At 35.4% G+C, this 14273-nt stretch overlaps 1 protein-coding gene across 8 annotated transcripts in view; it reads left to right on the top strand.

The window, feature by feature from the left end:
* The window catches only part of PALLD (palladin, cytoskeletal associated protein), a 187620-nt gene that overhangs the window by 54630 nt on the left and 118717 nt on the right, over positions 1-14273 (top strand). For all 8 annotated transcript variants that reach the window (XM_038136178.1, XM_038136182.1, XM_038136179.1 and 5 more), the window contains 4 exons: positions 9114-9292; positions 11636-11702; positions 12306-12411; positions 13012-13086. In XM_038136178.1, coding sequence (XP_037992106.1) covers positions 9114-9292; positions 11636-11702; positions 12306-12411; positions 13012-13086 — 427 coding nt within the window. The remainder of the gene's footprint in view (positions 1-9113; positions 9293-11635; positions 11703-12305; positions 12412-13011; positions 13087-14273) is intronic.

Raw genomic sequence — 14273 nt, 5'->3', positions numbered from 1 at the left:
AGCTTATGTGTCACAAGTAATCAACATGCCTGTTGTAGAAAAGGTGGTTTGCAGTTCATAAGACATAAACGGTCCTTGAATTGCACAGAATTTTCACTCTTTCTTGATCTGATGATTGCAAAAATATAAAAGAAAGTGAATTATTTATCTACATCTATTTGTCAGTTAAATTGCAGCTTCTGAAAGTGACACTTTTATTGCACAGGTTAGTGTCCAAAGAGGGAAAAGAAAGTTCTGTGAAAGGTTTCTGATAAAGTGAAATCTGCGGGTTGCACTTACACCTGGACAATTATTTGTCTTCAGAAAAGATCTAGTTAAGATCAAGAGCAATAAGTACTTTGTGTTTTGTTAACGGACAAAGATATGGAAAAAATATAAATACTTTAAAGGTGTAAAGATAGATCAAAATAGGATGTGAGGTGAGGTTTAAGCTTTGGGCTTCAAAAATGGAAAATAAGTCATTCAGCATGCATTTCAGCATTCTGTTATTTCAGAAGGTTGACTATAACATAAACAATACTGTTTTAGAAGAAACTTCTTAAAGCGATACTTGTTCATTCTGGTTAGAGAGGTAAGCATACAGATTTTTTCTTTAATATCGACTGCTTTTTGGCCAGTTAAAGAAATATGATCTCCCTGCTGTTCTTGTTGAATAAAAACAGCTGCACAAATGTCTTTGATCCGCATGATGAAACAGGATTACCTGAAATGTGGTATCTCATTTGGATACCATGGATACATTTGCGAAATATCATTTGCACCAACCCCACAGTGCAGCCAACAACAAGAGTCACTTCCCTGCTTTCTTTGATGCATGGCATAAATGTACCTATGAGACTTTGAAGCCAGATCAACAACAAAGCTGCTAGGTACTTTTCGTTGTTTTTATGTTTAATATGTATCTTCCTTATAATCAGAGTTCTAAAAAAATAGTGAGCATATCCAGTTTTATAAAAACTTAGTCCTGCAAGAAATTAGTAGAAAGTAGTGAGCATTACTTTAACCTGCTACACAGCTTGTTATTACAGAAATGTATATTAATCAGAAATCAATAAATTTGGATTGCGTGTAAGTCATACAGCAGGTACCTCTTTTCTACAGGATATAGTGTCTCCGGATATGTACAGGAAAGATTAGCATTAAACTTCTGTATTATAGGGATGATGTGTTATTCAGTTTTATTCATTAAATCTCATAATTTTCCCTTCATATTCAGATATTTCATTGCTGCCTCACAGCACGCATATCTTCCGACTTTTATAACACTGCAGGATGAACACAGAGACATGCAATTTATAGTGATAAAATTTTACTAAATTAGAATGTATTTGTTTTACAAACTCATTCTTTTCTTTAATTTTCATAGTACATAATCAAATTATGAATAATATAAAAAAGTCAGTTTATTTATTTAAAATACTGTTTGTGTTTCTCTCACACCAAGGCAACTACTTCTAAACACCCAAAAAAGCCCCAAAAACCAAATATGAGTCTAAATATAGCTGTAAGCATTCCTTTAAAAAGTAATTAATATAAAATACCAATTTGTATCTCAGTTCATGTTATAATGCTCACAGTAGTTTTGACTATGATGCTCCTTTAAAAATATAATAGGAAGCTGAGATAAAACAGAAGGACTTGAGGAAATAAAAGGTAGTTGCCTCAGCTGCAAATTTATAGGAGTGAATTTCAGTACATTCAGCAACTTCAGAAAGATACATTTTGTATCAAAAATTCTTATTGTGTCTAAGAATAGTTGAGCTGTACCACAGTGGAAATCAGCAACATGCATTTTACCACTGCCAGAGAAATGCAAAATAAACAAAGTAAATGTTGAGAAAATAATTTAAAAATCACTTAATCTAAAAAAGTAAAAGAAATATTCTCTAAAAGGCTTAGTATATGGAAAGTTGTACAGTTAGAAATCTTTGCTTTGCTCAGTGTTGTGTTCAATTTTCATACTTTCTAGCATTGATTTTGTGTTTTCTTGTATGAATATCTCTATGATTCAGATAACTAAAAGCTTCCATCAAAAATATTTTCTTTAAAACTTCTGTCTACAAAATGTTGCACCACCAGTTGCAAAGTCAATGACAAGATACAATCTTGGAAAAAAAATTAAGAAATTCCAAGCTTATTCTGTGATTTTAAGACAGAACAATTACTTTTTAATCAAGTCTGACAATGCTGTGTTTCTTTTGTAATTAGCTGTACACAACTATGTAAGGCTGTGGAACATTGCAGTATCCAAAGAGAATGACATGAGCTACAGGCTATAACTCTGAGCACCTTATCCAAAGCTATCAAAATCTCAAGCTAACTTTCAGATTATTTCCCCAGAGTACAATCCTTTTTCCATCAGTAAGGTGAGCTGAAAGAGGCTTGGAAAACCTACACAAGAATGTAGGGAAGAAATTTTCCTAATGACAGGAATAAGCTAAAAGGAATAATCTTTGGAGTTACTACAAGTTGCAATCAGTGAGAGAGGCCATTGCTCACTGTTCTTGGAAACTTTGTTGCCCATGGCTCAGCCAGTCTCAGATATCTGTCACTTCTGTGCTCCTCCACTTCATCCTTGCACAAAACAGAGCTTCTCTTCAGGGGAAACAGAGTCAGCCTGTAGGAAATGGCAGACTGAAATGTTGGTACATGTCTTGAAAATACAATGATTTTGGTATTCTCTTGCCATTTCTTTGGCACTTTAGGAGGACTGTTTTGGTGTCCAAGTACCTAATTGTGCGGTTTACTCAGCTGGATGTGAAGTCCTCACCAAAATTTGTGAGAGCTGGAAGAACACTGCAACATCTGAAGAATCAGTTAAATCAGTTAAATTAATGTACACTGCTTATAATGTAACACACTTTTTATTATTTATTATTTTTATTATAAAATTTGCTTCTATGGTTTTCAGTATATAGAGACATTTTTATTTGCTTAACTGAAGGTTCAGCCAAAGCACCAGCATTTATATTCAGGTTTTTTTTTTCCTTAGAATTGCAGTTTATAAATATTTAAAGTATGTATGTTATGATTGGTAACTCACTTATGAATTACCTATAAAAATAATTAAATATCTATTGCACAAAAATTGGGCAGTGTGTAGAGAATTATAAGCATCTGAATAATTTGATTCCTGCAGTGTACTCTAGATCTTTTATGACAAACCTGATTTTTTAAAAATCAGGTCAAATTCTTTAGGTAGTAATGTTTTGTAGTCTGGAAGTTGCTAAGTCTGCTTAGTTTCAATGAAGAAAAGCAAAGTGGGAGTTACACTGTATTGTGATGGAAATGCTGACTCTGCCAGTAAGGGAATGTCAGAGTATTTCACTTTGACTTTTCTTGCTGGACATACTTAACACCACTAAGGATAAAATTACTTTTTAATTTACAACTTATCTCTCTGCACTTTCTGTAGTGGTCAGAGTTCCCTATTATAATTTCTCCCTAAGGCTATATCTTAAAGTTTCACTTCAGCTGCCATTTTAAATTAACTTTAAGAGTGTGCAGAGAGGAAAACCTCTCTATTCCTCAGTGACTCTCAAAAAACACAAGTTCCAGCAGGATTATGCATTAGAGAGAACCTTGAACTGTTTTTCCTAAGACCCTTGTGCTTACTTTGTCAGTGTACTGTTCAACTCTGTTTATATTTTGTTCAGGGTCATTAAAATCCCAGACACACATGCTCCTATGTATTTCCATGCGTGGAGGATTGTGAGGGCATAAAGAAAAGAGGAATGAATAGAAAGGCACATTGTGTGGCTTGCTGCTTGATGTCAGTGTGCATGAGCTGCTGCTTACCTGGCATCTGACTGTCCTTTTTTGTTTGCTCTTCTGGTTTTGCCGCAATGTAGCCAGTAGAAAAGCAAAGAGGGTTTGAAGCATGAAAAATGAGTACCTAATCATTGTTCCCCTGCTACCCAAATATCTCTTCCTTGTCTGTTGACTTTCCAGTCTACTGGTTGTTTCACTGTCTGCATTAAATATTTAATTGCTGTAATTTTAATATACGGGAGATATAATGTAGGTTTAAACTAAGCATGGTTGAAAAAAAGCAAGGCAAAGAGTGGAAATGCACACAAGAAGAGAAATGGTGGAAAGAGAATGAAAAAGAAAGTAGGAGAGAGCAGAAAAATGCAGTGTAATTTGAAATCTGGCAAGATAGAGAATGACTAATAAAATTTATTTCAGTTATATAAAGTGTATGTTCCTTCTTTTTTTTTTTTTAATTGGTCAGCCATTATCTGACATCTTACAGTAATTTCTGTTCTTTTTCAAGAGCACAGTTCTCAACAAATTTGCATGAACTCTAGCATGGCCTGTAGGAATGCACCCACGGTGCAAGCTGGAAGACTTATTCTGGGGACTGATATGTACGCATATCTGCAAACCCATTTGTTGGTGTCTCTGCCTGTTTTTTTTTTTTCCTATTTGCACGCTTGGTGCCATACTGAGAACCTGTAACAAAGGGATAGGGAAATGAGTTGATGTTTTTACACTTGGTATCCAGAAGTTATGAAAGAGGTATCTTTTAAACTTGGTATCCAGAAGTTATGAAAGAGGTATCTTTTAAAACAATGGTCTCTATATAGAGAATTTTCTTTTTCTCAAAGCATCTGCTGTGTGTTTGTTTCTCTGGGTTATTTTCTTTCAGGTTGGGTTTGGTTTGGGGTGTTTTAACTCTCCTGAAGTACAGTTGTCTTCTCAGGCTGGAAAATAATCCTCTTATCCCCAAGAGGATCAGTAGGCTGGAATAGACTGGACATGAGTTAATGCTGCCCTAGTTAGCATAAAACTGGATTTTTCTTTTAAGACTTGCTTTGTGGTTATTTTTCTGTGTCTAGCCATGAGTCCTGGTTTCTTTGGCTCAGTTTCCTTTGATAGTGATTTGTTGCTTGCTTTAGTGATCCCTTCGCAGTAAGAGGGAATGCTTCAAAGATTTGTCTTTGAATCTTTTTCAGTCCTTAGGAGAAGAAAATTCTCCTCTGTGATTATTCTGATTGTAATGCAGTAAGACTGACTGCGCAAATATATATATATATAAAAGATGAAAAAGTGGCATTCAGTCTGTATTTGGGAAAAAAATACTTCACTTATTTTTATTGTATGACCTTTTTTTTAACTCGCAAACTCTCTTGAACTGAACTGGCAACTGGCAAGTTATTGCTGGATAAGTATTTAAATTTAGTATTTTCTTATTCACCTAATTTTAATGTCATCACCAAAAGAAATTCATGACAAGTAATCCTCCTCTTTTATCAACATGTACACAGAAAAGAAAATACAATTAGAAAAGGAAAGAGAGTACAGCTAAGCCTCTTCCAGTGTTCATCATTTCAAATACCTGTGCTCTTGCCAATTGTAAAGGTGAATTCTTCTTTCCACAATAAACAGTGGAGTCCCACACCAGGTGTGTTTCCCATGCATCAAACATCGCCTTAATGACATCTGAGGTAATTTGGTATTGAATTGCTTACTTATGTGCTTTCCTCTGGGGCAGGCAGTGTCTGATGAAGCAGGTCAGGACTTGTTTTCAGTATGACACTGATGTGATACAACAAGTCTTAATCCCAGCTAGTGCTGAGGAATAGCTCCCACTACTTGAGACTGACTATGTGTATGCACAAATCAAGGGACAACAGAGGACTTGTTCTCCTAAGAAGACGGTTTACTTATTAAATGTTATCTGACAAAAATATATAAATGGATTTTTTTGTTGTTGTTGTTTTAGGTTCTCATGCTTATGACAATTTCTTAAGCATTTTATGAACATAGAATTTAGGAAACAATAGAAAGTCATACAGCTTGCATGAAACTAAAACGGGATCTGTCTGAGAAAATAATTAGGCTTGGAGGAGAGGTTTTCCTTTGCAGGATGTTTCTGGAAAGGAAAGAAAAATAGAACAAATGGTTATGTAGGGCCTCATATTACAGGCTCTTGTCTGTGATTGTCTAGAAATTGAATTAACTTCTCTCTTGTGCATATTGTTTAAAATGCAGCTTAGGAAAGGCTACACAGAGGTTAGGACTCTGAAGGTCTAATAATCAGAAATAGTAGCAGAGGTCCTCACACTGGTAGAAGGGACGACTTGTGACAAGAGGAAAGGAGGGGAAGAGGGGGAAGAGAAATGTTAATTTTGGCAGTAGAGCTGACAGAATAGATTTGTCTCCAAGGCAAATAGTTGTAAAAGTAGGCCAAAGGGGTCTGCTGAGTAAACAAATGGAAGTTTGTTAGTTCTTTCCAAAAATGATACTTTCTCTGTGCACTATCTAGGTAACAGAAGACAGAAAAGCACCTTGTTAGTATTTTAATTACTACAGACAATTGCATATAGCTTTAATGCCACTACAAACTGAGGGGTTTGCCTTCAGGAATAAAACATCTATTGTTCATTAACAAAGAGAGCTTGCCCACAATTATTATGTTATTAAGGGGAATTGTGTTGTGTGTAAACCTGGTGGGTTTCTTAACTCTGCATTCTGTAATAACCATGACATTTCAAGTTTTACAATGCAATATTTTCAGAAGGATGTTTTAAAACATTTTTATTTATGTTAATTGCATGAAGTTTGTAATTAAAAAGAACAATAAAAGTGAGGCAGTTCAATTTTAAGGACTCCTCACTGATTGTTATTTTAGAGTATCTGTCATCCTGTAGTGGTGCATGCTATTTTCCTAAATAGGTAGGAACTCCTTGGGGTTATTTTTGTTTTTGGGGGTAATAGGAAGTCATCTGATAGAGGGGAAAAAAGTTTAATTCCGAACTAATACTGGGATGTAACTGCAAAAATTCCCTCATGAATGCATACAAATTAAAGGAAAAATACCAAATTTTTGAGGCATATTTTAAATATTTAAAATTATTTTTAACAATTTTATAATCTTTTACTTTGCATTGACTGTCCATAAATTTCTGAGCTTACATTTGTTGATTTTAAAAAAAAAAAAAACAACAACACACTAGAATAGAAAATGAAAAGATTGGGAAGGACAATCCCTTTTGAAGATTGCTGTCAATAATTCCTCATTTTGTCTTTGTTCTTGTTAGAGCAAGATTTGAATATTGGGGTGGCAGAGGAAGAAGAGGGAAAGGAGGGAAGAGAGAGGACATGAAAAAACACAGATTAGGAGTATGGAGTAAGAAGAAGGGAAGAAAGAGTGGTAGAGATTAGAGTGAGTTTGCAGGACTGGAATGGGAATAACAGCCCTGGCAAGTCTTGGCAAAATTTGTTTTCAGGATATAGGGACAATTTGAGAACAGGAGAATGGTTGCTCATGAGTGATTTTCTTTTAATGACTCTCCAATCTGCCTATGCTCCCTGCAAAAAATGCACAGCAGACACTATAAACCAAGAATTACTGACTTCTCATACTTGCTGGGCAGCCAGAGATAGAGATAAATCAGGGCATATCTGATATGAGAGCATCAAACAGAAAAAAGGTGGGAACAGGTACTTTCATGGCAGCAGTATGGGCTGAGAATGCACAGTAGCTTACACTGGCAAATGCTTGATTGACTTGATGTAAACAAAATTATGCTGTGCTTTTACATACTTAGAAGTCACCTTAGATAAGTGTCTGTTTTTTCTGTACCTAAATCCATCCCTTTTGTTGGGACTTAACCTTTTTGGTAGTGGAAGATGTATTACTTACGCGCATAAAAATCCAGCTCTAGGAACCCAGTTTATGTTCTTGATCTAAAGCAAGAGTTTGAAGCGTATTTGAAGCGTACCAATATGGAACCTGTGCCATGGGATTATGTTAGGTTGACTGGGCAAGATGGACAAAAGTCCCAGAATCCCAGAATGGGTCAGGATGGAAGGGACCACAGCGGGTCATCTGTCCCGGCCTCCCTGTTCAAGAAGAGCATGTGGCACAGGATTGCCAGAGTATCTCCAGTGTGGGAGACCCCACACCCTCTCTCTGCAATCTCTTCAGGTGCTCAGTCACCTGCACAGTAAAGAAGTTCTTCCTAATATTCTGGTGGAACTTTCTGTGAATCAGTTGCCTGTTGTCTCTTGTCCTGTTGACATCACTGAGCAGAACCTGGATCTGTCCTTTTTTTACCTTCCCTTCAGATACTTATATACATTCATGATGTCCCGTCTCAGTTGTCTCTTCTCAAGGCTGAACAGGCCTATCTCCTATTCTTGTATGAGAGATGCTCCAGTCTCCTAATTATCTTTGTTGCCCTCTCAACAGGAGCTCCAGAAGCTCCATGTCTGTCTTGTACTGATGATCCCAGAACTGGACACAGCACTGCCAGCAAGGCCTCCCCAGGGCTGAGTAGAGGTGCAAGATCACCTCCCTTGACCTGCTTGAATGTACTTCCTAATACACCCCAGGACACCATTGGCCTCTTGACCACAAGGACCCTGTTGGCTCATGGACAGCTCAGTGTCCATCAGCCTCCAGCCTATACTGGTACATGACTATTCCTCCCCAAGTGTGGAACCCTGCATTTGTCTTTGCTGAATTTCAGCTGGTTCTTCTCTGCCCATCTCTCCAGCCTGCCAAGGTCCCTCTGAAGAGCTGCACAGCTCTCTGGGGTATTGGCCACCCCTCCCAGCTTTGTGTCATCAGTGAACTTGCTGAGGAGGCACCTTCTCATCCAGCCAAGCCATTGATGAATAATACTAGGCCAAATATCAACCCTTGGGGGACACCAATAGTGACAGGCCTCCAGCAAGACCCTGTGCTACTAATTGCAAATTCAGATATTTTGTGTACAGAATAAGAGGGGTTTAGGTAGATGGGAGTGATAAATTATCTCAAAATGTATTAGACTGTGGCCAAAACAAGCCAATACACAAGTTATGCAGGAAAAACTCATTTACAAAAACAGGACAGGAGATAGTTTTAAAATGTAGGTGTGTAGTGTACAATTTTCTTAGTATTCAGAAGTGTCTCCCTACCTTTTAAATAAAGTTTATTCTAGCAAGTTATTTCTTTGTTAAATACTTTCTTTGTTAAACACTTCAAAGCACCATGTGCTGATTTCAGTAGCAATTTAGATTTTTGCAGCAGAGTGTAATGTCTTCTTGTGTGCAATGAGCCTGAACCAATCCTTTATATTCTTTTTGTCTTGGTCTTTCTAAATGTGTGTGGGCTGCAGATGGTTCTGTGAGGGAAAAGAACTCCAGAATTCCCCTGACATTCAGATCCATTCTGAAAGTGGAGGACTTCATTCACTAATTATAGTAGAGGCCTTTGAAGACGACACTGGGCGCTATACTTGTCTGGCTTCAAATTCTTTTGGTTCAGATAGCACATCAGCTGAAATATTCATTGAAGGTAAGAGATAAAATAATAAAATACTTAATGCATATAAGAAAAGATAATTAAGCTGAAGTTTACTTTTGGTTCTCTATCTAAACATAACATTCAATATGGTGATATCTTTATGGTATTCCTCTGCTTTTATTTAACACAACACTTTTTAAACATCACATCATATTAATTCAGATATTTCAAGGAATATATCAGGAATCACTGAGTAATTGCTATTTATTTAGGGTAGAAAAGAGATATAGAATGAAATAGAAGGAACCAACAAAAACTTTGGCATATCATTAGCATTAAGCAGTCCCTCTGTAAATCACTAGTTAAAGATTTGACTAGTGATAGTTATAATGATTTTCATGATAGCAGTAATCCCTGTCTCAGTTTTGATATATTTGCCTCCCTGTGCAAATATATCCCAAAATAAATCCCAAATATATCTCAAAATGAGTCACCTGTAGTCATGTGTAAATGTACTATAATCCATTACCTTTGGCATATTGATTTTAAGTCAGATTAAAGTTAGTCGTACTGGTTTTCTCCATAAACAGCTAATTATTGTCAAAATATTTCCTGACTGCAAGATTAGTAATAACTCAAGTGTTGTTTTCTCTGAGAAAAGTTAACGATGATCATGAATAAAATTATTAAGTTATTTTTCAGCAGAGAACTGTATTTCAGGAAAGATTATCTTAACTGAATACCAATTTTTATTTTAATTCATGCATCTCCAAAAAATTGGGTACTATATATTCTTTTACCAGTTTTGTAACTCATTAAAGTTAATTTAAATGGTCACTTGAAAGTATAAAATAAATTAACATAAGAAATAGTCATAAGAAATCTGAATAATGACATGCCAAAATTATTAAATAGATTTTTATTAACCAAACAAAAAACTTTTTGCTCTTAGTTAGCTAAATCATGACATATGTGCCTTTATAGAATTTATTTCATTGTGCTCTTTATTCCAGAACTTTTTAATATGCCATTGGGATATAACAGCAAAATCCCCAAGACTTTTCTGAATCTTACAGATTCTAGTAGTTTTCTTTACAGTAGTAATCATGATTTCAGACATACTCAGGCGTAGTACAAATGCATATTGCTGTGTGAAGTTATAGGGACAGGAGCAACATTAAAAGATGAAACAGCTAGATAGAGAGATGCTGTGAATAAAATAATTCATTCTTTGACATCTACCAGTCTTGCTATATGGAAGTCCTATCTTGAAGTTTTATAACATGTTACTTTGAAAGAGAGAGACTTGTACGAGTCATTAGGCTCAACTCCTGTCATTTTTTAGGGAAACAGGTTGTCACACAAGCGGTGCTTTGTACATTATTAGACTTGATGACACCGATGCGTCATACTTTCTTTTGTGCAGCAGGCCCAGCCATGCAAGACCACGTTGTTCTGTGTTCTTAAGAAATCCTTTCATGTAGACCCACTTTGATGACTGGGCATTTGCTTCTCTCTTCTCATCTGTTCTATACTACTTATTGCTTTGATATTTTTTACAGCATAAGCTTTGTAAATCAATAGGGTACTTGGGTATTTTAGTCCCAGCATTGTTTCATTGGAATCTGTCTATGCTATACTATGCATATTGGTTACAAAGTGCTTATGGTTTGCATTAAACATACAGCTATCCATATATATGCACAAATTCCTTAAGGAATAATATGTACTGCATAAATGTCTAGAATAAATGTGCAAAGTATCTGTTGTTAGGAAAAATTAGGACAAAGGGAATAAATGCTTTCATATTTTTTTCTTTTAGTAAGCTCGGGGTATTGCCAAACACATACATTATATCAAGACTTCCACTGGCAAGAAATAGCAGTACATAAATGTTATGTGTAGGTTAATGTAAATAGTCTGAAATGTGGACATCAGGGGCAGCAAGTTTAGTCTGAAAATGTCTTGGTATACTGAGTTGCTCTTACTTAAGTTTGAAGATTTGTTATCTGTATAAGCCATATGTTTGCTTAAGCTTCAAATCTAAAATTTAAGTAAATAAAATTATACATTTCCCGTAGAGCAATAGTACTCAGCTTTTTCTTTTTTTTTTTTTTTCTGTCTCGGCCATATTTGTTTCAATATGAAGGGAGACAGCTAGGAGCCCAGGGAAAGCAGTGTGCAATTAAATTGGCATGGCTATTATTTCTGTAACTGTCTAAAGTACATAGTTACAATCTTTATCAGATAAAAAAACTGCCATAGTTTGTTAGAGAGGGTTCTCAATGCTTGAAGTGAAATGTGAAAGTATCATAGTTTTTCCTTTGGAATTGAAACATTAAATAAATCAATAAAAATATATGAGATTAGTGAAAAAAAAACTTTCTTTTCCAGGTGCCAGTTCTACAGACTCAGAGAGTGAAAGTTTAATTTTCCAGTTAAAATCTGGAGCTATGCCACAGTAAGTGTGTAAAGCATTACCAATGTTGTGTAAATGTTCTTAATAAGGGATACTGGAAAATCTTTGGTAGTTTTACAATCTGAGTAAGCATCTGGGGTACATTTGTGTGTGCCTTGCCTTTTCTATTTCTCTCATGTGATATAAATGTGTAGTATAATAACTGTAAATAATATTAATTTGCTTGTTCTGTCAGAGAAGGCTGGCCTTACTCTAACAACATATTTGTTGATACCAACTTTTCATATTCAAAAGTAAGCTCAAGTTGACCAAGTTTTTATTTGTAGTCACCCAATCCAGTGCCTCCAAAGAAATATGTAGAGGACTACAATTAAAGAAAAAATACAGTTTCATCTTAAATCAGTACTTTTTATTGTGTGAGGAAGTGTAAATTAGCCAGAGGTTGTGTTCTACTCAAGCTTAGCCAGAGGTTGTGTTCTACTCAAGCTTCATTCATCCATCTTGATCTTCAGCAGTCATGTTGATCTTTTCAGTTGATAATGACATATTTAAATATGTAGAAAGTACAAGGTTGCTTACATGTTAAAATTTAACACATTCTCCTTTCAGATTCTACAAAATGCTTCCTGGGTTTTTATTTTTCAGGGCCCAAAAGAAAACCACTTCTGTTTCCTTGACAATAGGATCTTCTACACCAAAATCAGGAGTGACCACAGCTGTAATTCAACCTATCTCTATGCCCAGTCAGCAGGTATTTTTAGATGATTTTTTAATTAGTAAAAGTATTTCAAATTTTCTTCCAAGATTTGCAGCATCTGAAAAACGCTACAATTTTGAGGAATTGTATTGATAACCTATAAACTTGCATTACTATATTAAGAATTAAGATTTTTTAAAAGTAAGTATTTATCCACTGAATGGGACAAAAAATAAATATACATATGGATTCTTACACAACATGTATCAACACAGCATTTAAGCAGCAGACAGACCTGGTGATGATGAAAATTACAGAGTTTATCAGTTAACAGTGACTTTTTCTAGTCCTTAAATAATGTACTACAAATGAATGCCTGCAATATTTTTAGCAAAATTTTTAAATTTTGTTATTAAATTTAATATTGCTGTGACTTCTTTGAGCCTTTTAGAGAAAAACAAATTTTTCTCTCTAGATGTTAAATATAGAAAATCATTGTTCATTCCTTTGTACTAAGTCCTTAATGCCACTGTGGCTGACTTAGAGTTTACATGCAAACCATAAAATACAAACAAAAGTAAAATCTCTGTCATCCTGTACATGGTAAATTCTTTTCCCTTCCTTGAGCTAACCTTGATAAGAATTGCTTTGCAGGTGCAAAGTCCTACTTCATATCTGCACCATCTGGATGGACCCAAGCCCATCTATTCTGCACCTATTTTTACAAAGGTACGTTTTATTCATCATGATTTTTATATCATACTCTTATAGTCCAAAAGAAAATATCAAAATTATGTATCCTAATGCAGGAAGGCTTGATCAAGTTCAAACTTTTCAGTATCACTGACTTCCTAAGAAAATATTTTTCCACTGCAACAATGAAGTTCTTATGCACTCTACTAGTGGATTTAAATGAATATTCTGTATGAGTTTTCTTATGCCTGTGACTGTTCTCCATTGATAAATCTTTGTAAAATATAGCAAGGTAAGTACCAATTACTACTAATAGTCTTGACGAAGCCTCATTCACAATAATTTATCTACTGATAAGAACAAATAACACAGGCTTTTAAACTCTGATTTAGAAAAAAAATTGTAAGTTAAAAACCATAGAACCACTTAGGTTGGAAAAGACCTTTAAGATCATCAAGCCTAACCATTAACCCAGCACGACTAAGCCCACTGGTAAACCATGTTTCTAAGTACCACATCTACATGGCTTTTAAATAACTTCATAGATGGTGAATCAACCACCTCCCTGGGTAGCCAGTACTTGGCAACCCTTTCTCTGAAAACAATTTTTCTGATACCCAATCTAAACTTCCCTTGTCACACCCTGAGGCCATTTCCTCTTGTCCAATTGTGTGTTACTTTTGAGAAGACCCCAACCTCTGCTTCAATACAAATTCCTAGAGAGCAATTACATCCCCCCAAGCCTCTGTTTCTCACGACTAAACAACCCCAGTGCTCTCAGCTGCTCCTCATAGGATTTGTGCTCTAAACCCTTTACTAGCTTTGTTGCTCTTCTTTGGACATGCTCCAGCACCTCAATGTTTTTCCTGAGGGGGCCAAAACTCAGCATGGGATTCAAGGTTCAGCCTCACCAGTGCTAAGTACAACAGCCAATCCTTTCTTCTGCTGATCATAGATTTTAGAAGAGAAGTTTCTATTCAGAAAATGCTATTCAGTATTTCTTAGGTAATTACTTAAGTCGATATTTATCTTCACAGTCATCCCAAATCAAACTTAAGAACTTGGAATTAGGTAGCAGCAAAAAAAGGATGGCATGTTTCCCTATCTATAAAATACAGCTTCAATTGAATATATTATTTCAATTTGCCTCAAACAATGATTTCCATAGTAGTAATTATTATTTAATCACTACTTGCTGAAGCCAAAATGAAGCATTTCTGGTT

This window comes from Motacilla alba, chromosome 4, assembly GCF_015832195.1.
Source record: "Motacilla alba alba isolate MOTALB_02 chromosome 4, Motacilla_alba_V1.0_pri, whole genome shotgun sequence".
Lineage (NCBI taxonomy): Eukaryota > Metazoa > Chordata > Aves > Passeriformes > Motacillidae > Motacilla > Motacilla alba.
The sequence above is the reverse complement of the archived record's forward strand: the minus strand, read 5'-3'. Positions and strand labels throughout refer to the sequence as shown.